The 25,812-nt window shown below is 45.3% G+C and overlaps 1 protein-coding gene across 1 annotated transcript in view; it reads left to right on the plus strand.

The window, feature by feature from the left end:
• Nucleotides 1–25,812, plus strand: part of LOC147618565 (CBS domain-containing protein CBSX2, chloroplastic-like) — a 60,981-nt gene that overhangs the window by 593 nt on the left and 34,576 nt on the right. Inside the window, exons 2-4 of the mRNA XM_086775021.1 lie at nucleotides 15,280–15,367; nucleotides 15,514–15,578; nucleotides 16,707–16,755. Of these exons, the coding sequence (XP_086631147.1) occupies nucleotides 15,280–15,367; nucleotides 15,514–15,578; nucleotides 16,707–16,755 (202 nt within the window). The remainder of the gene's footprint in view (nucleotides 1–15,279; nucleotides 15,368–15,513; nucleotides 15,579–16,706; nucleotides 16,756–25,812) is intronic.

Below are 25,812 nucleotides of genomic sequence, written 5' to 3' on the forward strand. Positions count from 1 at the left end.
TGAAGGAGAGTTGGGCGGTAGACTCTCATGGTGTCAAGATTTCACTTGATTTTTGTTCAAGTTTGGAAATAACCTGAACTTTTTAGCAGCCAAGTGTGTGGGCTTGTAACTCCAGGAGGAGGCTCTCAGGCCCATTGGTATGTGGGTGCTTTGTGGCCACAAGTTGTTACACCTTCAGGCTTGGGCAGGTATATTTTGTGACAACAGGAGGATCTACTCAAAGGGGAAAAATAAGTGAACTTTCTATCGCTATATGAGTTGGGCAGTGTTCATATGAGTGGGCATCTTCCATTGGTATATGAGGTGGGCAATCTTTGCATCCGAGATGGGCAATCTTTACTCGGCTAGGTACCCCGTAATGTTGTCTCTCGCATAGTGCATTGGTGAATGGAGGGTCTGAAGGTAGAAAGAGAGAGGATACACCCATTTAAGTATTTTGCACACTCCACCTTTGATGGTGGGGAATAGCTTGTTTTGAAATGCTACCCATTGTTGGTTTGACAAGTGAGGTGTTTAATATCACATGCACACACGTGGACATGGCTAATCTCATGGCTGATCCCAGATTTGGCAGCAAGTTTAGGATACTCAAGGGCACTAGCAGGCTCTAATAGGCAAGGAAGAAGCCCACATGGTCAAAGGACTGGTCGGTCAAGTCATATTACACCACCATACAAGGAAGTTGGCAGCATTAAATGAAGATTTGGCTTGTTCTCTGCCAGCCGACAGCAGTCGGGTAGGTGTAGGGGAATGTCATGAGCCTATAAATAGCAAGGCGTTGGGCATCTGATATGTACCTTCAAGGTTAGGAACTAATCCAACATGGTTAGAGGAGCCTTGGGATTAGGGAAAGCAAGCTTGAATGTTCAATATTAATAAATCCAAGGTTATTGGCTATATATAACTAGTATGTTATTTATAGTAGCAATAAACACTATATAAGTGAGTCTTGGGTTATTATTGATTCAGTATGGTGTGGACCAAGACCAAGAGGCTTACTCCTACCATGGACATAGCGGATCATGGGTAGTCTTGCTGAGGGCCCTTATGGGCAGGCATTGGTGGTATGGGACGCTAGGGCTGATTGGCATGGATATGTGGGAGTGAAACCTTAGCCCTTGTCGTAGCGAGCCTACGGTTGGGTGGTGAGCTTGCCTGCACCCTTTCTTTTTGGTTTGTACTAATCTTGTTTTCGCCTGTGTCTTAGGGTTGATATATGGGAGGTATTTCTCTCAGAAAGAGATTGTTAGTACTACTCCAACATCAGTGTCAGGCTTCAGCAACACCTTCTTTCATCCTGGATGTGTTTGGGGGGGAGAAGAAGGAGTGGACTCAGAAGGCTGTTGACTTCAGGTTGAATCGATGGAATGTTCACTTTGAGTTCATCCTTTTCTAGATTCCGAAAGATCCAGATGGCTAGAAGTATCCTTAAGGAGAAGGCCTTGATTTGGTGGCGGGAGCTGCAAAACAAACCTAGTACTTGGGCAGATTTCAAGAGATAGTTTCGAGAAGAGTTCTTGCGATTTGTCTACAGGAGGTCGAGACTTGTGAAAGGGGAATGGCTCAGCATGGAGGATGAATTTGATATAGTAGCAAAGTTTGCAGACTTGGACATGAAGAATTTGCTTTTTGACACATACGTACAAAGCTTGAGGGAGTTGTAGTATCGGATTTTGAATTTTCCGAGGTGAGGTCACAACTTGGAATTGTAGACCAATACAAGATCTCCTTTCTCATAAATCTTATGCTTGAGATGCCTATCAGTCCAAGCCTTTCTTCTTCTTCACTGCATTATCTCCGCCTTTAGAGAGCTGATTTGCCTTTCTTCCTCTAAGGCTAAGAGTTCCTACATTATAATCTCCCAGGATTCTTCCATTGGCAACTTCTCTTGAATGGCCACTCTCAGACTAGGTACCATGAATTCCATGGGCATAACTGCTTCCAACCCATAGACGAGCTTGAATGGTGTTTGCCCAGTTGGAACTTTGTAGGATGTGCGGAATGCCCATAGGACCGCATCTAGCTTTTGGTCCCAATCATTTTTGTTAGCATTTACAATTTTCTTTAAAATCTTGGTCAGAACCTTGTTGGTTGATTTCGCCTAGCCGTTGCACTGTGGGTAGTAGGGTGAGGACTTCTTGTGATTGATCAGGTATCTCTCCATCAACCCTTTCATTACTTTGTTCATGAAAGTAGGTCATATGGATGTTACGATTTTGTGTGGGTTTTTTATCCGAGGATTAGTCTGAGATTATAAGCTCCATGAGAGGAATAATCATAGCAAAACACTGGAGGATGCTATTCGGTATGCTAGGATTTATGAGGAGACTGGCTAGCTAGACTCAGAAGAATGTCTCTTAGAAACCTTAAGCACAGAAACCCTTGAGCAGGCTTCCAGGCGTAAATGAAAGTTTAAGTCAGAGAAGGCTCCACAGTACCAAACCTAGACTTTGGGCCGACTCAAATGATTCCCTGAGAGGGCTATGTTGGGCCGATGGGCATTTCATTTGGTATGGCAGTAGGTCCGGGCGAGGAGCTCCTTTGATTTAGATCAGGACTCAGGGATCATTCCGCTTGATAGAGTGGAAGGTAGTCAATACTATTTTCGGAACCGGTTGTTGTTCCAGGATGATAAGAGTCTGTGTGCGAGATTGTGTTGAGATTAGGGGAGAGATCCCTTATGATTGTCATGATGTTCCTACAGCAGGTCATCCACAGGACGGACTTGTGTTTTTCTAATCACCCTCAGTTCGATGGGTAGTGGGAGAGGGTGGGATTAGGTTCTGAAGGTTGGTGCTTGATAGTTAGGAGTCTCCGAGAGATAGGTATGATATCCCCTAGATACAAGGATTGACCAAATCCTGGAAAGGATGGGCATTATGTTATAACTAGCAAATATTTGTCTCGGTGATTTCAAGTTTCCAATTCCATGAGGAGTTGGAAGATTGAAGGATGGTTTATATTCTTCGGGGACCTGTTGAGAAGGTTTTGTTTTGTCTTGTTTCCACAGCCATATATGTTATAGGAACAACAGCTTCTAAGTTCTCACATGTGCGGAAGCTATGTGTCTTCTTTCAGCCCTAAACACCTTTCATAGAAAGAGCTTGATGCAAAACGCAAAGAAGAGATGGAGAAAAGAGAGAGAGAGAGATCTGTATTTTCAATATATTCATATAGTAAAAAAAGGGTACATGTTTCTGGCAGCCATAGGCATGCCCCAATCCTAATATAGACCTCAAGGGTCCTATTTCTAGAGTGAGGAGAGATGAATCAAAAGATTTCTTGGCTGAGCCTTATATGAGCCTTTTGGACACTCACTCATGCTGGCCAACTGTCGGCCAGCTTCAATGGACATAAAGTCCATTAAAGCATCCGACTACCCCAGAATGCTACTCACCTAGCCGACTTGGTCCTAATCCATGGGGATCCATTTTGGTGTCGCTAAACGTGATGACGGGATTCCAACTTTTGGCCTTGGATGAATGTCATCATCCTTTGTCTCCACATATGGTCTCCCATAACTGCCATCTGTCACCATTTGGCTTTTTACCCATCTCTCACCAGTGTTTTGGGGGAAGCCCACATGTAAGGAAACCAAGGTGAGAACGGGGATTTTCCACTGAAGATGGGAGATGCCAAAGAATAAAAGCATTTCTTTCCTTGAAGAAGGTGTCAGGTGTGCACATTGGTATTTGAGGCTTGGGCACTTAACAAGGGATTTTATGGACTTTAGTTAACATTAAATGGGTACATGGGCATCGTAAATGAACATGTGGGCAAGCTTTTTGGGCTTACAAGGGCAACAAAAGCTAGGCGCCCACCTCTGGGAGATATTTTAATTTTTTATAGCATGGATATTAATGATGACCGACTTTTATTATTTATACCATTTTTGGCTAAGAAAAGCATAAGTTTGAACATTCTTAGCATGGACAGTCACTTTTGGACGGGAAAAAGCATGGGCCACCCTTTTAGAGCTGGCCTACCCCAGAAAAGGGAGGATAAGCTGAAGTGCATCCTTTGGAGCACATATGTCATGTGCATGGTCAATGCCATGGACAATCTTCAGACGCTGATCCAGAAAAGGCAGCCAGATAAAGACTTTGAAGAACCAGAAGTGGAGCAAGGAGTGCTGTTTGGTGGTATTGGAGCATGGCAAGGATAAGGCAGTCGGCTGCAGGAGGTTGTCAGCTGAATCTGATCCAGAGGCGGCGGCTGTTGCTCAGGAGAGTAGTCGACTGCAGGCACTCCAGAGGACAAGGCGGCGATTGACACCTAATAATCAAAGGAAAGGTCCTCCAGTCAGGCAGCGCTGAAAAAGGGGCATTTAAAGCACTTAAAAGCACATAGGACTGGCCGACCAGCAGTCGGCCAGTAGACCAAAATGTCCAAGACTACTATAAAAGGAATAAGAAGCTCCTCTTTAAGGCATTCAACCCTCTAGGGGTTTGGGTCACTAGGAGTCCCATAGGGTGACAGAATTTTGGGTGTTATCACCTTTTGTACAAGGCAGCCTATGGCTGTAGTAGAGATACCTTTTTGTACGATATCAATATACTGAATTTCCAGCACATCTCTCTCCCTCTCAACTCTCTCTCTATATCTGCGTTTTGCATCAGATGGTTTCCAGGAGTGTTTAGGGCTGAAAGAAGACTCTCAGAGCTTCCGCGTGTTACAACATATACTTGGCGGGCTGCTCTCTTTGGTGATCTGGACAGGCTGGCTATAGAGTTTCTCTTTTTCTCTCTTGCATGAAAACAGGCCCGTAGCAGCTGCCGTACCTTCTCTCTCTAGCTTGAGGCTTGGCCGGACATGGGCGACCCACTCATCTGCACCTCTCTCCTCACATACAGTTCAGACCAGCAGCAGCTTGTGTCTCTCTTACCTCTCAGGACTGGCTGTACAACAGTGGACTATTGCGGGGCAGATTTAGGGCTGTTTCTGGGACTGATTTTTGGCAATGTGGCTGGGGCTGTCTTGGAGCTGTTATGGACTGATTTACGGAATTGATCTGGACTGAACTGACGGTTGAAGATTGAGTCTATTTTGGCTTGTGAAGAGGTCTTATACTCTGTTCCATACAAGCTTGGTGGAAAGCCTCACAGGAAACGTGGATATCTGGTGCTGAAAGCACCCTCACCTTGGGTTTCTTGTATCAGCTTTTGATTAATAAAGAAGTGACCTAGGGGGGCCGGCCATTTGGGCTCAGTGTGTTGTCCACCTTTTTGTGGCTTTTTGTTGTGATACTTTGTGTGTGTACTTGAAGTGTTTCAGGCTTGGTTTGGTTACATCATCCTTCCCTTCCCGGCAACCTTTTCACTGAAAACCTTGTTGTTCCTTAATTCCACTCCACAGTCCGGTGAAGATCTATGCATCTGTTCCACTTGTCCCCTGGCCCTTCATGCCCTGTCCCTGAACACTGTCTTTGGTCTTCTTTTCGTGAGTGGAGTCTGGCATCCTCACTCCACCCCTTGGATGATCATCATCCCTTGGAAGCGTTTTCTTGAAATCCTTTCTTAGTATGCCCCAAGTGGCATCCGACTCACAGGGCTGCCATTCCCCTTGGGTCGTGGAACAATACCAACCAACCTCCTAGGAACTTCTTCCTTGTCTTGTGTTACTCTCCTTGGATTGTGCACCTTCATCTGGGACACCATCAGTGCTTAGCATTGCTGAACTTGAAGCTGTGATACCAATGTCACATGCGCGGAAGCTTTTTCTTGGCCGAGCAGATATAGAGAGAGGGGGGAGAGAGAAGGGAATAGGGATCTTGCACAATACACCACGCTGAGCGCGGAACAAGCCCCACCCCCTTTCAAGAATTTATTAAGGAACAATCCACAGGCATGCTAGCCAAGACCAATACAATCAATGAACACAAAACAAACAAATATGCTGATGTAGGATATCCAAGTCGAGGTCGATGTCGAGGCACGAGATCTCTGATGCCGAGCACACCACGGGAATGACCCACAAGTATCTCTTACCGGGCTAGTACCAGATCCTATATCCAAATCCAAATCCAAATCCAATAAATCCAAGTCTAAAGTCTAGATCCAAATCCAAGTCTAAGTCCAGATCCAAATCCAAGTCTGGATCCAAGTCCAAGTCCAACAAGTTCCATGTTCATGTCCAAGCGTCATGCCCAAGCTATATGTGCAAGTTCCATGTTTATGTCCAAGCTTCATGCCCAAGTTCCATGTTTATGTCCAAGTTCCATGTTTATGTCCAAGTTTCATGCCCAAGCTATATGTTCAAGTTCCATGCCCAAATTCCATGTTCAAGCTCTCCGTGTCCAAGCTTCCCATATCCAAGCTTCTTTCATTGAAAGAGAGGAGGTGACGCTTCTTCAAAGGGTGGCAACCCTCCAAAGAAGGCGGTTGAAAGGTGGTGTTGATGGAGGTGGCAGGCGGTAGCCAATAGGCAACGGTGGAGGAGCAAACAGGGTGGCGAATAGGTGGCGGGGCGGAGGGCTCTGGGTGGCGGCAGGCAGCTATGGGTGGCGGTGGTGCTGGTGGTTCAGCTGGCAGAGGTGGCTCTGCAGACAGGGTAGAGGCTGAGGGTGGAGAGGGAGATTTTGATGAAGAAGATGATGGTCAAGCCTTCCTAGATGGCTCTCCAAAATTTTTATGATCTTTCCAAGAGAGTACAAGCTTCTTATATACTTGATAGGGGTGCTTGCTTTTCCCAAGCTTTGCTTTTGTTTTATCTTCTTGCTTTTGCTTTTTCTTTATTAAATATTATTAATAATAGCTGAGGTTCTTGATTTGTGCTTTTCTTTTTGGCCTTGGAGCTGTTGTTTGAAAAAGCGGCTTTTAGCTTTTTGATCCAGTTCGATGTCCACTTTCCAACGGTGCTCTCAGCTTTTGGTCAACATAGTTTGACTTTTTGCTTTTTGACCAAGAATGGTGCTTTGTCCAATGCCAATTTTAGGAACGTTGTTCCCATGTATCCATCAACTTGTCCATGAGTCCGGGCATCATGTAAAAAGCGCTAGGAGGGCCAAATAGTTACATACATCTGTCTGCAGGCTGGAAAAGTCCCCAATGGATTGGCCGATTGCTGGTCGGCTAGGTGTAGGACAATAAATCCTTCATGTGCTTCAGTCGACAGGTTTTATGCATTCTTTTGCTGGCCGACAGCAACACCACATTGTCCATGAGACAATTTCCTGCCAAACAACAACTCATGCTCCTATTTCGTGGTTCTGATTTGTTTTTGTCTGGTTGCTCTCCTTAGGATTGGCCTTGAGATCAATCCAGTGCATGTCTTGCACATGACATCCCCCTATGCTAAACTTGATGGGATTCCAATCTGTTTCTTAGATGACTGTCATCATCCCCTTCTATTTTTTGGCATTATCATCTCCAGATTGGGCTTATATGTGCATATTTCATGTTGTATCTGGCTAGATTTATGAGGCCATGCATTCATTTTATTTTAGATATTTTTTTGCTATTTTTGTCTATTTTTTAGACATTATTCTAGTATTTTTTGCATAGTCGGCCAGCCCACTGTTTTTATACTGGCTGACCAGCTCTTGTCCAACCTATAAATAGGTGGCTTTGGGTTTGCATCATGAGCCTTATAGTCAGCCTACACGGAGACGATCTGGGAACATGTCCCAGAACAGCTGGTATGATGAGGAGTGCAGAGAGATGAGGATGAGATTACAGAGAGAGGTGCTCATGGGTGTTACCACTCACAGACAGTCGTCACGGATTACCTTCCGGTGAAACTTGCGGCGGGTGCCCGGGGGACTAGGGCCTTTGACACACTTGTTAATACCATTAATGCATGTTAAAACACTTAAACATGGCCACAGCCTTAACACATATCCATCATCACTTTGCATAAAACATAAAGCTGGACAAAACATCCACAAATGCTGAAAATGGAGCTTGCACGTGTGACACCACATAGAGGCCGGAATGGGCCGACCCCCCCCCTTGGAGTATTTTATTACCCAAGGAGAATATTATCATGTACAAGCTTTGAGGGCCCTCTCTCCCCACGGGAGATGCCGTATTATCCCTATACAAATGCCATAACACAGCCCAACACAAGGCTACCAAGCCGGAACATAGGATGTAGAAATGCCGAGCCAAAAATATAATCCATATACCTCCGTGTGGGTATTGATTCTTCCCCAAAAACCACGGGTCTTCATGCAATAGGAAGGGTACAGCAAGTACAACTCTCCATTCAGCCGGTACAGCAGGTACAATGGCTAGTACAGCCGGTACAGTGGTTGGTACAGCAGGTACAATGGTTGGTACAGCCGGTACGGTGGTTGGTACAGTAGGTACAGCAAGTACAGAAGCTGGTACAGTCGGTACAATGGGTGGTACAGCAAGTACAGAAGCTGGTACAGCCAGTACAAGGGCTGGTACAACAAGTACAAATGCTGGTACAACAAGTACAATGGCTAGAAATCATAATAAATGATTAAATACCCTTGCCTTCAGTATTTCTTCGCGATGGAAGCCTCCAAAACAGTCCCCAACAGTCGGTATTCTTCATGGGCAGCCTTCAAGAGAGAGAGAAAGAGAGTACCATCATTAGGGCAACCTGTAACGGTGGTAGAGGCTAGTGTGGAGCAAGAGAGCCTCTATTAATGAAGAGAGAGGGCTCCAATTTATAGATTTGGGCCTCCCATGAGCTAAAATGGCAAGAGAAGGCTACAATGACAAGTGGAGAGCCACACAATAGCTGAAGTGACAAGTGTGAGGCCACTTGTCTCACTTTGATCCACTTTCTAACAAGTGTCAGGCCACTTGTCTCACTTTGGTCCACCTCCTTGCCACATGTCCCAATCTAAGAGATGGGTCCTTCCATAAACTTTATTTCTAAAAATATCCCAATTGGTAGACATTCTGTTTTTATAGGCACTTTGCCAACTTTTGGTATCTGCTCAATTCCAGATGTAATGACGCGAACAGAATTTCCATCGGAGTCGGGCCAAAAATAGCAACTCTCCTAAATTTTAGGAGTGTGGTCCTTTGTATTCTAGGATAATCCCCCATTCCCAAAGCTTGTACTTTCCAAATATTTAAACATCCTTGAGTCCACCAGATCCCTTTCAGACTGGGAAATGTCCAGGCTGGTGACATCCTCCCCAACTTCTTAAAAGTTGTCCGCAACTTTAAGCTTCAAGCCATATATTCAAGATATAATCATGTCCCATCGATTGGGCGAGACGAGACAGTCTCAAAAATCCAATATAACTGAAGAATCCATGTCCCAAAGAAATGGGCGAGACTAAATAAGTCTCCATAATACCAATATCAAAATCATGTCCCAAAATAAATGGGCGAGACAAAAACAGTCCCATAAGTCCAGATATCATAATCATGACCCAAGTAGATGGGCGAGACAAATCAGTCCCATAAGTCCAGATATCATAATCCATGTCCCAAGTAAATGGGCGAGACAAAATAAGTCTCCTGCCAATAAGGCATCGGTCCACATGACCCTTGGCATAGACATAAGTCCTCTGCCAACCAAGTATCATGTCCACTTTACCACTTGCACTCCGTGTTGGTACTCTGGCCACAGACCTTGGATGAGAGGTGGGCTTACAAGAGACACACAATGAGCCGGAACGGCCGACCCCTCCCTTGAGTAAATTGTATTACTATTGGAGAAATTCAGGCATCCATTGCCAAATTCTCCATGCCAATGCATATGAATATCAGCATTTAGAAAACAATGGTATGTCGATGTAGATCACCAAGGAGCTGCCTTGATGCCCGGCCCGACTTCAGTGCCCATATTCTCTACCATTGGCTCTATGTTCTACCAAGCAAGGTAGCAACATCTTGAAGAGCACTTAGGAGAAAGAAATACTACACAGAGCGGCTAAACAAGGAGTCCTGAAAACAATCACTCGCAGGCATAGATAACCTGGTGTTCCATACGCATTTCTGCTACACATAGTTTATAGGCATTTCGGCCACCAACTCACACTACCCTCTCAAGTGCCCATGTTCCCTTCCATCTGCTCTCTATTGTTCCACCCACACATGGTAGAAACAATCTTCAAGAGAGCACGTAGGACAAGAGAACACTACACAAGGTATGTGAACCATGAGTTTCATAAGTCCAATGCATCCCAAATAAAGGGAGCCAAAAAGAATAATCCATCCCAGTCAAAGGGAGCCATTAAAAGAATTCATCTCATTAAAGGGAGCCATAAACAATGTTTCCGTGAAACCATCTCAAGGCAAACAACAACACCTTTCTCCTTGCATAGCTATACAAGGGTTAGTGAATATCAAAAACACTTGATAGCAAAAGCACTAACTTTGCAAACTCAAAGTATACTTAGCTTTTCTTTGCCAGGTTGGTCATGAAGCCAAAAGAAATATCTCCTCACCATGTCCTTAAGATATCCCGAGATATATCTCCATATAGCTTGCCTGTAAGCTTGATAATATAATCCACAATATCCATATGGAAAGAGTGCTAAACGTGTGCACATAAAGCCAACTCCATACTTCCAAGATAAATTTTGTGAATTCATAAATTCTTAGACTAAGCTGTCTATTGCTCATGCTCTTGCTTCATAGGCTCTGAAGTGGCTGGCCATGCTTAATAGCAATGATGGTAAGTGTGGTCCCCACTTGAGATCTTTCTCTTCCTTATTGATAGAAAGAAACCTCTGCTTCCAAGAAAGCCTATGCTCTGATGCCAATGAAACTCGCGGCGGGTGCCCGGGGGACTAGGGCCTTTGACACACTTGTTAATACCATTAATGCATGTTAAAACACTTAAACATGGCCACAGCCTTAACACATATCCATCATCATTTTGCATAAAACATAAAGCTGGACAAAACATCCACAAATGCTGAAAATGGAGCTTGCACGTGTGACACCACATAGAGGCCGGAATGGGCCGACCCCCCCCCTTGGAGTATTTTATTACCCAAGGAGAATATTATCATGTACAAGCTTTGAGGGCCTTACTCTCCCCACGGGAGATGCCGGATTATCCCTATACAAATGCCATAACACAGCCCAACACAAGGCTACCAAGCCGGAACATAGGATGTAGAAATGCCGAGCCAACAATATAATCCATATACCTCCGTGTGGGTACTGATTCTTCCCCAAAAACCACGGGTCTTCATGCAATAGGAAGGGTACAGCAAGTACAACTCTCCATTCAGCCGGTACAGCAGGTACAATGGCTAGTACAGCCGGTATAGTGGCTGGTACAGCAGGTACGGTGGCTGGTACAGCAGGTACAGCAAGTACAGAAGCTGGTACAGTCGGTACAATGGGTGGTACAGCAAGTACAGAAGCTGGTAGAGCCAGTACAAGGGCTGGTACAGCAAGTACAAATGCTGGTACAACAAGTACAATGGCTAGAAATCATAATAAATGATTAAATACCCTTGCCTTCAGTATTTCTTCGCGATGGAAGCCTCCAAAACAGTCCCCAACAGTCGGTATTCTTCATGGGCAGCCTTCAAGAGAGAGAGAAAGAGAGTAGCCATCATTAGGGCAACCTGTAACGGTGGTAGAGGCTAGTGTGGAGCAAGAGAGCCTCTATTAATGAAGAGAGAGGGCTCCAATTTATAGATTTGGGCCTCCCATGAGCTAAAATGGCAAGAGAAGGCTACAATGACAAGTGGAGAGCCACACAATAGCTGAAGTGACAAGTGTGAGGCCACTTGTCTCACTTTGATCCACTTTCTAACAAGTGTCAGGCCACTTGTCTCACTTTGGTCCACCTCCTTGCCACATGTCCCAATCTAAGAGATGGGTCCTTCCATAAACTTTATTTCTAAAAATATCCCAATTGGTAGACATTCTGTTATAGGCACTTTGCCAACTTTTGGTATCTGCTCAATTCCAGATGTAATGACGCGAACAGAATTTCCATCGGGGTCGGGCCAAAAATAGCAACTCTCCTAAATTTTAGGAGTGTGGTCCTTTGTATTCTAGGATAATCCCCCATTCCCAAAGCTTGTACTTTCCAAATATTTAAACATCCTTGAGTCCACCAGATCCCTTTCAGACTGGGAAATGTCCAGGCTGGTGACATCCGGTGCCTAGTGTGACGAAAGAAGAGGGCTTATCTTGCTCAGTTAGAGAGGGATTTGTATCAGTTATTTATGAGTCAGGACTCAGGCGAGGCATGGAGAGTGTTCCATGAGCATTCACCATCACCAGCCATTACCTCCACAGAGATTTGGGGTGAGTATGCAGCATCCCTGTACACAGCACCAGGACAGTTGCCCCTGCCAGACCCATCGGAGCCATGCCCAGAGACACGTGCTTTCTTTACCTATCTGAGATGGTAAGGAAAGCTATTGACAGGATGAGGACTGGGAGAGCATATGATCATGATGGTTTGGTAGCAGAGCACTTTATTCATGCCAAAGATATGCTTGCAGAGCTTATTGCTATGATGTTTAACCGAGCCATGTGTGAGGTTTTTCCTGAGACTTGGAATATGTCCACGATTGTGCCTATCTTCAAGGCAGGGGATCCCATGCTTCCTGGGAATTATCGTACCATCATGATTAGTCACACATTGGCTAGATTATATGCATCTATTCTTGAGCAGGAGTTGAGTAGATGGCAGAGAGAGAGAGGGCATACGTGCATCAGGGCAGGCAGGGTTCAGGAGAGGTTTCTCCACTCTTGACCATATCTTGACACTCAGAGCTATTATTGAGGAGGGCAGATTATATGGCAGGAGGATTTATTGTTGCTTTGTGGATTTCCACAAAGCTTTTGACACAGTACCGAGAGCCAGACTGATGCGCAGACTACAGGAGATGGGAGTGCCCACAGAGCTGATTTGGGGAATCATGGCTTTATATAGGACAATTGTGGGGCAAGTATGTACTACTCAGGGTATATCTGAGATGGTTCACTCCACTATTGGGGTGAAACAGGGCTGTCCCCTTTCTCCCACCTTATTTGGGATGTATGTGGATGAGGTTTCGGACTATGTAGAGCGGGAGGGTGACAGAGGAGCACAGCTAGCAGGGACATGGATTCCGCTGTTATTGTATGCTGATGATATTGTGCTGATCTCAGATTCTCCAGAGGGGATGCAGCGTCATTTTGATGCATTGCACACGTTTGCACAGGACAGTGGATTGTCTGTTAACCTTGGTAAAACCAAGGTGATGGTGTTTAACACCACAGCACAGTGGGTTAGGAGGTCAGTACCCACCTTTACATATGGTCAAGAGACAGTGGAATATACAGATGCATATACTTACCTTGGTGTGGTTTTTAGTGGCCCACTATTTTCCTTGAGGAGAGGAGCGGAGACTAGATTGACCAGGGCTTATGCAGCATTGGGGAGACTAGAGAGGATGTGTTCGTAGGTTCAGTTTCAGGAACCTCGAACAAAGCTCCGGCTCTTTGACACTTTGGTCACTTCAGCCATGCTGTATGGAGTGGAGATATGGGGACCCTCAGTGGATCACCACAGCCGAGCTGGTAGCACTGATGGATGGAGATGTATGGAGAGGTCCTTGGTTTCTATGATTTCCTGGATGATTAGGGCCAAGGCCTCCGTACCACATGATATTATCGGTGCAGAGATGGCTGCCCCCCTATTGGTAGTAGAGGCACTCACTCAATCAGTCTCCTTTATACATAGCACTTGTGCTCTCCCTAGAGACAGATATGCTCGCTTAGCCCTGGAGTCTTCACGACAGTTGGCATCATAGGGAGACGGATCATGTTCGTATGCACAGATGACAGCTTGGTTCGAACTGCATGGCTTTAGTATTTACTATGGACAGGCTACCTCCATTTCAGTACTCCCTGGATGCACCCTCCCTCTTTCTAACACGGGCAGAGATTACCAGACTTATCAGGCAAGACTTCACTCAGCTGGACACTAGGAGGACATGGATACAGCCGACACACGAGCTTGGTACGAAGATGGCTTTCTATAGAGATCATCTTCTCCAGCTCACGGAGGATGGGTTTGTGATAAGACCCAGCTACATGGATACTCATCTTCCTCATGGGGTACGGTGTGCTATTGGTCAGATGCGCACATCCTCACACCAGCTAGAGATTGAGACTGGCAGATTCAGAGGAGTACCAGTTGAGGCCAGGATTTGTCAGTTGTGCCAGATAGAGCCAGAGACAGAGTTGCATTACATATGTCACTGTCCAGTATATTATGAGATTTGAGGCCGTTTTCACTGCCTGTTCAGAGAGGGTTTCGGACCACTTTCCAGAGTCGCGAGATACCAGGATTAGAGATGCCTTGGATTATACTTGCTGGAGCTACGTAGACATAGAGAGGGTCTCTTGAGAGGGAGGGGATCAGAGAGAAAGAGACACCTACAGAGGCAGATTTATGACTTCTTTCGACTAGAGATTGAGCAGTCAGGCCAGCAGGCATTGTAGCTAGCCCTAGAGTATAGCCGCACCAGAGGTACACTGATTGATCGGGCTATAGAGCTGGGGCGGTCCAGGCGCCCCAAGATGAGAGGCCCATCTCGACATCGGCGGAGACTACAACAGAGGATCAGGACCATGCTAGCACGGCATGGGAGACGTCCAGTCAGAGTACTCACCATGGAGGACATTGAGGATATCCGCCATCGACCGATGAGAGACATCTTTGGATAGTGATGTATATGATGCTTACCTTTGTTGCTGGAGTTTTCCTTCCCAGATGTTATCCATTAGGAGCTCCTAGTACCTACTTTTCCTCATAGTTGTTGTTTCAGTTTCACTTAGTTGTTTAGTTGTTTTAGCTTTTCTTACACAGACATTGTATCAGATCCACCAATCGTTGTAACCTTTTTGGTCTCATAGGTCATTTTGGCCTTTTGAAGACGTTAATATATCATTTCATTTCATTTCATCTCTCTCTCTCTCTCCTTCTCTCATTAAATACCATGGATAGCTCTCATCCCCCTTAGCTACCTGCACCTTTGTAAACCGTAACCCTAATTCCATCATAGTGTGTACCTAATGTATTCATATCCTTTTTGTCACCCATGGAATAGGGCTGACAAACCATCTGCATCTGTTACACTCTAACCCTAACTAACTGCCAATGGTTCCAAGTAGACATGACATATTCATTGATAATGCATGTGACAGTTACTTGGTGTGCAGTGAGCTGAGAGTTGCTAAATGGTTAGAGCTTGGTAGTGCTTGCTCCAATATGAAATGTAAAGTATTTGTTTGTATAGTGTGATTATCATGTATGTCTAAGTAACAAGTTGCTGCATGTTTGCACTATCTTCAATTTCTGTTCTGAATTATAATTATTTTGCAGGCAAAGCAAGATTTTTACACGGTGGGCGACTTTATGACAAGGAGGGACGAGCTTTTTGTTGTCAAGACATCGACAACGGTGGATGAGGGTAATCTTTATTCTCTGTTAATCCATAATTAGGTGCCAATGGTGCAGAATACTTTTAATTATGTGATTTTCAGGATCAACGGCCAAATCCTGATATATTTACTTCATGTATAAGGTGTACTCACTGGTCTATGCTTTTTACAACAGCTCTCGAGTTGTTGGTGCAAAACCGAATCACAGGCTTGCCTGTTGTCGACGAGGGTGGGAAACTGGTGAGGTGATGAAATCTCTGATTGCTTCACAAGCTTGATTGTGCTGGGCTGAGCTTTCTGAATACAATACTGTATGCTGAGGCTGAGGCAGAGGCTGCTCTTTCAAAAGAAAAAAAGATTTTAAGGGAGTTGGTTTTATGATTCCCTAGCACTAGGTGTTTGTATGCAGTGCTCACATGGTTGCCAATCCTTCGTAAACATGTGGGCTATCCTTTTGCCTTGTCATCAGCGTTCCACTGCTCGCTGTGGGCAGCTCATCTAAGCCTCAGGAAAACTATTCTAGGTACAATGTTTGTCATGGTCATTCAGGGAGTGAATGGGTGCATGTGGCGTTCTGTCTTGTGTAATCAGTGAGTGACATAGACCTATATTTGGTTTCTAGAGCTTTTTGAAATTGGCTAGCTAAAAGAATTTTTGAACATGGGTAGCTTAAATTTCTTTGGACACTAGAAAGTCCTAAATGGAGTAGCCATAATGGATGGAGATTGGTGACTAATGGTTCCAAAGTGGCACTCAAAACTAAAATACATTTGAAGGCTCAAATTCAGCAAGCAACTTGCATGTGTAGCTAGTCAAGTTAGTTATGGCAATTTCCCAAAAGGCGACTGGCCCAAGGAGCTAGGGTAGACATGTCATCACTCAAGAGTGATCAGAGTTTATGAGCATGGCAATTGAGGCCTACTGTCCATCTTTGAAGGTCAGCAGGCTGAAGAAAAACATTGTTATGTTACCATCATGGGGCTGCTGTTGTAATGACGGCTAGACCTTAGGGGTCACACGGCATTGTGGTGTTTTCTTTTAATAGCGGCTAGATTCGAGGGGTTTAGCCACCTGATTTCCCTTGCTCCTGGTCTCAATTGCTGTCATCTTTAACTCTAGCCACTTGTGTGTCATGGCACGTCTAGCCTATGCTAGATCACCAGCTGTCCCTTGGGGCTTCAGTTAGGGTGTCCTTAAATTTTGTTGAAGCTTCTATCTCTTGCCTTGTGGTTTCCTAAGCTAGACCAGACCTCCTGATCAGAATCAAAGGAAAAAGATGCTTTGCAGAGTGATATAGGCATTAGTATGCACTTGTGTTATTCAAAGAATTTTGCAATTATTTTCTCACATTGTGACCAACTGTTGCAGACTGGAGTAGTTTCGGACTTTGATTTACTGGCACTGGATTCTATTTCAGGTATTGACATCTTACTTTCCTGAAATAGTTTCACATAAACTCTTATACATGGTTACAAGGATTGAGGTAGCGTTCACAAAAAACAAGGCCACGGCCTGATCGAAGTACATAAACATCAACCTTAGTCTTAAAATTCATGACAGAAAGTGTGGACTTATGCTTGTGCCAGATTGGCACTCCATTCGTTGTTGGTGATCCCTGCACTGTTATTGGAAGGCTGGGATTGTAAAGTTTGCCTTGAGCATGGGATTTTGATGTAACCTTTTTATCTTGTTATACAAAAGAAATTCTCATTAAAAAAAATCACCTTTCATGTATACTATGTAATGTTAAAGACTCGCTGTTTCCGTTTCCTAGTCTCAAGCCGTTTCCATCGCATATACATCATCAGCATAAGTTTTTGTTACCATTTCTGTTTCCGTTTCTCATGCAACTATGGTTTGGAGTCATTATGGACACTCCCTGTAGCTGGAATCTTTCTATGTGTGCCGTGATCTGGTGCACTTGCGTCTCCTCCTCGTCATCTTCTCTCTAGCTCTGCATTATCTCATGCTTTGGAAGAAAGATGTGAGGAGTGTCAGACACCCATTGTGCTCTCCTGTTTCCTCTTTCCCCTCATGAGTTAGTGTCTGTTTGTATCTCGTATTGCTGTGCCTGTATCTCTGGTCCTAATAATCACAATCAATCCATCATAAAACACACTTCTGCAAGCTCCCATGTTACCCTTCTCCGATTTGATCCACTTGACACAAATAGGCTTTATCCAGGATAGGAGCATCTTGGACAACATCTTCACTTTTTTGGGAGGGGAGAGGACTTCGCAGTGCTCCTTGTTGATTTTGAGAAGGCTTATGACAGTGGATTGGGCCTTCCTTGGAGGGGACTATGATCCGCCTAGGCTTCTCGCCAGCTTGGCTTCGAGGCGTCTTTGCCTTATACTCCGACGCCCACACCCATGTCTTCATACAGGGAGGGAGAGGAGATCGCTTTGCCATTTTGCGCTCTGTGCGGTAGGGTTGCCCACTCTGTTGCATGCCCAGAAGCCTTTGTTGTACTGATCCACAGCCCTAAGCCTAATTAAGAACTTTGATGCTGAATTAAGATGATTAAGATAGAGGAGAGAGAAGAAGAGAGAGATTGGGTGTCAGGGTTTTCTTTATTCATATGGTACAAACAGGTTACATGACTGCTTGTACATGACTTAGGCCTATAGTTAGCCCCATAGGGGTGACCGTGGCCCTTCTACATGACTTATATTAGGACGTGAACTATCAACTTGCGTGGAAGGGCTCTGTTCTATACCACAGAGTCTATGAGGTCAAGGCCGCTCTGCTCCGATGGTACTCGCCAAGCCACCTTGGCCCTTGTGGGCCTACCATCTCTTCCCGACAAAAGAAAGTTCTGGTTCACCCACTGCACCTAGCTAATGTAGGAGCAATGTAAGGCCCTAGGAGGTGATGTAGCACATGGTCGCGAGGAGGACCTAGTTGGCCACTATGGCCTAGCCAATGAGAGAGATGGGCGGTGCTCCAATAGAGAAGTTTCCTCTGAATGCTCACAATGAGGGGGCCGATCTACTGCTCTGACTTAATGTCAAGTTGCACCTTACCACCATGGTAACGTACTGAGGTGCCAAGGAGAATTCACTGAAAACCATCAACGCACCTCCAAGTTGGGTTGGGTGCTTTGCTAACCCAAAAACCACACAACTTGTGCCAGTTGATCTGAGCTCTTGAGACAAGGCCAAAACTGCTGCAAATCGGCAGAGGTTACCCACCAAACCCTCTTAGTATGCAATGGTGTCATTGGCAAACTCGGAATCAAGGAGCTCCTTTAGAGTGCGGATGGAAAGGCGAAGCCCCTAGAATCCTTTGTCTTTCCCCAAAGGGGGGGGGTGGGAGCACCTCCTACGGAGAGGAAGAGAAAGGGTGCGAGAGTGTGTCACTTGCACGCCCATGCCATGGCTTAATCTTTGGCATGAACATTCCTAATCCCTAAGCATCTACAGCATCTTCATCAGCATTAGATCGTCGTCGTCATCAATATCACCATCAGCAAACACATGGGAAAGATACTGATGGCCTGTCGACTGGCAGCAGCAACATGTCGGCTGGCAGCAGGTCATGGTACAGCAAACGGCCAAGTGCCCAGTGTGGATGGCATCAAGCGAGAGATTAGCCACATTGTCCTTGGTATAACCGTAGGCCGGCCGAAGATGTCCCAACTCGATCCAGTCGCGTACAAAATGATAATGCACTTCAATATGCTTGGATCCAGTCGCGTACAACTCGATCTAGTCGCGTACAAAATGATAATGCACTTCAATTGAAACCGGCCTCTGATAGAAAAACCAGAGTGCGGTAGGATCAATCACCCGTCCACTTGTAGTCTAGATGAGAAACAAAACACAGATTGGAGCTAGAGTGCCCAAATCTGAAAACACAGCGACACCTGTTGGCCCCAAAGCTTGGCGCCCCTCGCGGTATTTCTTTATTCAATTAAAAATAATATGTATGGCTGAGTACAACACAAAGACCAGCCAAGAGTTTACACCTGTAAGTCCAATATGACGGCCCACAAATCCTTCTCAGCACAGAGGATCTATGCACACAGATCTGTGTCCTCAAGCTCCCTCTGATCAGCCAAGATCACAAAGCAGGCCAGCCATGGGCATACATCTGGCATAACTCAAGAGCATGATACATCTTCTCAGCTCAAACATACATGTGCTGTCCAATCTCTGTCTTAATCCCTTGTCAATCTGCCATACCCCTCCTCTCACAAGGAGCCAGATAACACATATCTGCAACAGACATCAAGCAGTAGAAAGAGAAATAGATGAACAGAAACAGAGCTTACCAAATTCAGCTCGTGAAACAACACTGGAGGAAGCAACAGCACCAATCTGTGCTTGCAGGCACTTGAATCCACAACCCTGCTTCACACGTGTGCTTGCACTTGCCTGTATCCTCCTCCTGATGCTCACTCCTATGCTGTCCTTGAAAATACAGATCTGAAAACCAGCACTGTACCCGTCTGTACCGCCTCGGGATACGTGCCAGGAGTTGTACTTGCATAAACAGCCTGCTGTCCACTTCTGTACCAACCTGAATCAGAGTATTCAGGTCTGTCCAGCCACCTGACAAGCGCCGCCTGCAGCTTCAGAACCCAGAAAAGCGTGCGTCAGCCCTGTCCGTACACTGTACGGCTGTCGTACAGGGCTGTACGGCCTGTGTACTTGCTGGTACAGCCTGTACTGGCCTGTGCGCAGAGTTTCCAGCAGCAGTTTCTGTGCGCAGCTAGCAACAGAGGAGAAAGAGAGAAAGAACTTGCACAGTTCTGGCCGTACAGTGCTGTACGGCTGATTCCCTCAAAAAAACAGCAACAATCCACAGCAAAACAGCCGCCTCCTTCTTCCTGTGCTTTTCCACGCTAGGATAACATGCGCATGAAAGAAGCTCCTCTTTTGCTACACGATTCCCCAAAAAGGGAAGAGAGAGAGAGAGAGGAGAGAGAAACACTCCTCCCCCAAATTAATCCCTAGGGCCCCAAACTTTAATAAGTTCCTAGGGCCACTAAGGCCTAGGGGCAAACTTTATTAAACATTAAAGTTTAATGTTTCTAGTTCCCCCCTTCACACCTAGGGATGTCCACACATCTTAAACACTGTCCGGGCACCCCCCATGTGAATCATAAAATATTCTGACTCTGCAACCACCATGCCCACACTTGTCCTGCTCCATTTTCACAGGGCCATGACATACCCCCCTCTTGAAAGATGGCAAGCGTCCTCGATTGCATTCTGGTGATGCATCAAAATATCCAAAGTGAAATATACAATATGGCAAGATCAGCGTCCCAATCTCTCTGAGCCATACACATGTATCAACATTCACTGCAAACCAATGGCATAGTAATAGTCCAAGTTGTATACCACTGTGAACCATACATATCCACAAAAATCTCATGTGACTAGTACACATATATCATAGAAGTCCCATAAACAGATGTACTGTCAGCCTCAGTACCTTCGGGTGAGATAAAATCTGCACCAAGCGACCTCTAGATGTCATCTGAGCCTGTCTGTATCAAGGGAGGGGAGGTGCTACCTCCCTCTTGAGCATCAGGTAATGCTCCAAACCCATGCTCTGCTGAACCTGAATGAGCCACAATAAGAGTCGGCTCTAACTCAAAGGCATCGAGATAAAGCTGCAAAACCTGAGGTGAATCTGTTAAGTCACCTTCCTCCATCCACTTCGCATCCATCGGTGAATAGTTCTTGAACTTCACAAGATAGCGACGGGAAACTTTACCTCGTACCTTCCTTTCTTTATGTGCCAGTATCTGCTCTGGAATCAGAACCTCATCAAGTTCCTCAACTTCCGGCTGAGCCTCATCTGATACATCCTCAGGCACATCCCCACGGAAAGGTCTAAGAAGACTCACGTGAAAAGCATTGTGAATCCTCCAGTGATCTGGTAACTTCAAACGATAGGTTACCTCACCAATCTTTTCCAAAACCTGAAAAGGCCCATAATATCGCATACTCAACTTAGGGAATAAGCGCTCTTTACCCTTCATCTTCTTGAGTCTAGTCTTTTCAAAGCGCAAAAGAACCCAATCACCCAATGCAAACTGTAAATCACGTCTGTGACGGTCTGCGGCTTTCTTTTGCTTCTGCTGAGTTTTCTGGAGGGCCAACTTAACTCTTCGATAAGCTTCATCCAAGCTCTCCACATACTGATCAGCCTCAAAGATCTTATCCTTTGTATGCAAAATGGGTGGTACCTTCTTCCCTCCTTCTACAATCTCAAAAGGCGCCTTGCCTGTCGAGCTATGTACAGTGTTGTTATATGCAAACTCCACTAGAGGAAGATACTTTTCCCATTGTTGCTTGTGCTCTGACACATAACACTTGAGAAGATCCAACACTGTAGAGTTAGCCTCTTCTGACTGACCATCTGTCTGTGGATGAAATGACGATGAAAACTTGAGAGTTGTACCCATGTTGTCAAACAACCCTCTCCAAAACAAACTCGTCATCCGTGGATCACGGTCACTAATGATAGACGTAGGCAAGCCATGATACTTGAAGATGTTCGCCATGAACAACTTCACCATATGATCCACTTTAATTGTCTTCCTCACGGGAATGAAATGAGCCTGCTTACTGAACCTGCATATGATAGTCCAGATGCCATCATTTCCCGTTTGTGTCCGTGGAAGATCAAAGACAAAATCCATGGCAATGCTCTCCCAAGGTCTATCCGGAATAGGTAAAGGTTGTAATAACCCTGGTGTCTTCTGACGGTCAAACTTTACCTTCTGACATACGATGCATTGCCTCACAAAGGCATCAACATCTCTTTTCAAGGTTGGCCAATAAAAGAAAGTCTCCACTGCTTTTACCGTGGCATCAATACCTCTATGACCTGCATACGGTGGAGCATGACTTTCAATCATAACCTTGAGTCGCAATGGCCTGGTAACACACAGTCTGCCATGCATCAATAAAAACCCATCTCTGAGAGTGTAATGCTCATGCCGCTGACCCTCAGACATCTGATCATACAACCTTTCAAAGTCCTCATCATGGGCATACTGCTCTTTCATTTCATCAAGCTCATGATGGTAAGCAAGTGAAACTGCAGAGACCTGTGGCTTGCGTGACAAAGCATCTGCCACTACATTCTTTTTGCCTTCCACATGCACAATCTGGAAGTGAAACATTGACAAAAAGTTTGCCCAACGCATATGCTTCTCTGAAAGCTTAGTCTGCGTGAGGAAATATCGCAAGGTCTGATGATCTGTCTGCACAGTGAAATCAGCCCCAAGCAAGTAGTGTTTCCATGTAGAAAGAGCGTGAATTACAGCCAACATCTCTTTCTCATACACCTGTAAATGCTTCTCGGCATCTTGCAAAACTCTACTCTCATAGGCTATCACATGTCCCTCTTGCATGAGAACTGCACCAATGCTACTTCCACATGCATCACACTGGACAACAAAAGCCTTTCGGAGGTCCGGTAACACCAATACTGGGTCCGAAGTAAGCTTTTCTTTGAGCTTTTTGAATGCTGTAATTTCCCGATCAGCCCATCTAAACGGAGTTGCTTTCTTCGTCAAAGCATGAAGAGGCGAAGCAATTTCAGCAAAGTGCCGTATGTAACGCCTGTAATAGGAACACAATCCTAGAAAACTGCGTACATCATGCACGGTCCTCAAAGCTGGCCAATTAAGTATTGCTTCCACCTTTGCTGGATCCATACGGACTCCATGACCAGACACAATATGCCCCAAGAAATGTATCTCCTGCAAGAAAAACTCACTCTTCTTGCCATTAACCACCAATCTATGGTTTCTGAGTTCTGCAAACACAATGGCCAAATGCCTTCTATGCTCTTCCTCAGTTCGTGAATGCACAATCATATCATCAAAGAATGTACCCACAAACTCTCTATGAGGCCTGAAAATCCTGTCCATCATTCTGTTAAATGTGGCAGGCGCATTCGTTAAACCAAAGGGCATAACCAAGAACTCATACAACCCAAATGTGGTTCGGAATGCTGTCTTATGCACATCCTCGGGTCTAATGCGTATCTGATGATACCCGCTTTTCAAGTCAATACGACTAAAAACTGTGGAGCCCTGTAAGCGGTCCAAGATGTCATCGATCCTCGGTATGGGGAATCGATTCTTGATGGTATTCTTATTCAGCGCCCTGTAATCTATACACATGCGCCAAGAACCATCCTTCTTCTGCACTAAGAGCACAGGTGAGCAAAAGGGTGATGAGCTAGGCTGAATCAACCCCTTATTCAATAGCTCCTGCACCTGACTCATAATCTCTTCCTGTTGGGCTGCACTAACACGGTACGGCGGTCTATTCGGTGGAGTACTACCGGGAATCAGATCTATGGCATGATCTTCTGGCCTCTCAGGAGGTAATTCTCCTGGCAATGACTCGGAAAAACAGTCTTGAAACCCACTTAAGAAATCAGCCCTGTCTTTATCTAACATTGACAAATTAGACTTAGACTCATCATCCTGTGCATCCTTTACATAAATCAAGTACGCGGAAAGATGCTTTTTCATTACTGATGAAATCGCCGAAGCGGATACAATAGGAACAGATTCCCCTTTGAGTTTTACATCCAATACATGCTCTTTCCCTCTATGAGTCAGAGTAATTTTCCTATTGTAAGTATCCACCACCGCATGTACCCTGTGGCACCATGGCATCCCCAACAAAACATCACAGCCATCCAAAGGCATGATGAAGAACTCTTCGCTGTCCACATAACCCTGCAAATGAAGCCGAAGCTTCCCAATGATAGGAGTAACGGGTTCTGCATACCCTGGACAAGCCATATTAGCCTCATGTAACGGCCCCATCTCCTCTGCGCGAATCCCCAATCGGCCAGCCAAATTTGGTGAAATGAAGTTGGCTCTAGCACCTGTGTCAAAGAAGATCAAAGCATTCTGATCTCTCACTTTGCCCCATGACCTGCACAACTCTGAAGCTTCACCACCTGGCTGTTCCCCCACAAGATCAGGAACTAAGCCTGCAGAAGGCTTTTGTTTCTTTGGCTTGGGCTCTCCTTTATTGTCAGGGTCCTTTTGGGACTTTCTCTTGGGACAATTGAATGACATATGCCCCTCCTCAGTACAGTAAAAACACTTTTGAGCATCTCTCAAAGCCTGTCTTTCCTCAGAAGTCCTTTTGGGCATTGGCAACTTCGTATACTTTGTCTCTGAAGACCCTTTAGCATCACGAGAAGCATGCCCAAATTTTTCAGCTTTCTTGCCCAATTTCTTAATGCCTTTAAATCCAGATGAACCACCTGTGAGTAACGCATTAGCTGTCATAGCATTTTCAATCATCTGTGACATGTTCGTTACTCTTGTCTTTATACAGTAATCTCGTACCTCCTTGGGCAGCCCACAACAATATTTCTCAACCTGCTCAGATAATGGCACGGCACGATAAGAAGTCACTGGGAGTAGAGCTTCCCAAAACTTCTTGTTATAATCCTCCAAACTATCACACTTTGAAGCATCCAGCTTGTGCCATGCGGTCATAACATCCACCTCAAATGTAGATGTGAGCCATACGGAAGAGAAAACCTGTTTGAATTGGACCCATGTGGTGGGTGCTATGCCCTGCAAAAGAAGAGTAGACCACCACTGCAAAGCATTGCCCTTGAGAAAAGTGGCAGCTTTCCTCACCTTTGAGGACTCTGTGTAATTCCCACCAGAAAAAGCAGCATCAAATTGCTGTAAAAAGGTAAGTGCTGTAAAAAGGTAAGTGCCTTCAATTTATCCTTGGCCCCACTGAAAGTTTCAAACTTCACTGCAGCTCCCCCTTCCTTGTAATCCTTCGCCTTTCCCATAGGCGTTAGATTATCATATGGAAGTGGTTTCGTAAGATTGCTGCCCCCAACATTCATACCCATCATTGGGTCAACATTTCCCATTCCAACACCAGGCATACCATACATCCCAGCCATGTTTCCAAACATTCCATGCTGCATACCTGGCTGCATGCCACCAAACATATTGCCTTGCATCCCAGGTTGCATGCTTCCAAACACATTTCCTTGCATACCGGACTGCATACCACCATACATATTCCCTTGCATGCCAGGCTGAAAATTGGCTCCAAAAGGCCCATACATACCCATGCCTTCCTGAGGATAACCCCCAGTCATGGATTGGAACACCGAACCACCGCCAAAATAACCTGGATGCATGTTCTGCTGAGGAATAGGTGGCTGTCCATAGAAGGAACTCTGTGGGTTAGCACCAAAAGCATGCTGCATGTTCGGAAATTGGGCAGGAGATGGATCCTGTGGAGTGGTACCACTATGACCCTGAGAAAGATTCTTTGAACGAACCTTCTTCTTCTTTTTCTGGGGCTCTGTGCGGGGCTCTGTGCGAGATCTCAAAAATTCAGCAAATCTCTCACTCTGTGTGAGCTGCATAAAAGTATCCATAACACTAGCCAAGCGGTCTTTGAACCGAGCATCATCATCCTCTTTACCATGCACATCTTCT

The sequence above is a fragment of the Cibotium barometz genome, chromosome 35 (assembly GCF_041138505.1).
Source record: "Cibotium barometz isolate CiBa-2024 chromosome 35, ASM4113850v1, whole genome shotgun sequence".
Lineage (NCBI taxonomy): Eukaryota > Viridiplantae > Streptophyta > Polypodiopsida > Cyatheales > Cibotiaceae > Cibotium > Cibotium barometz.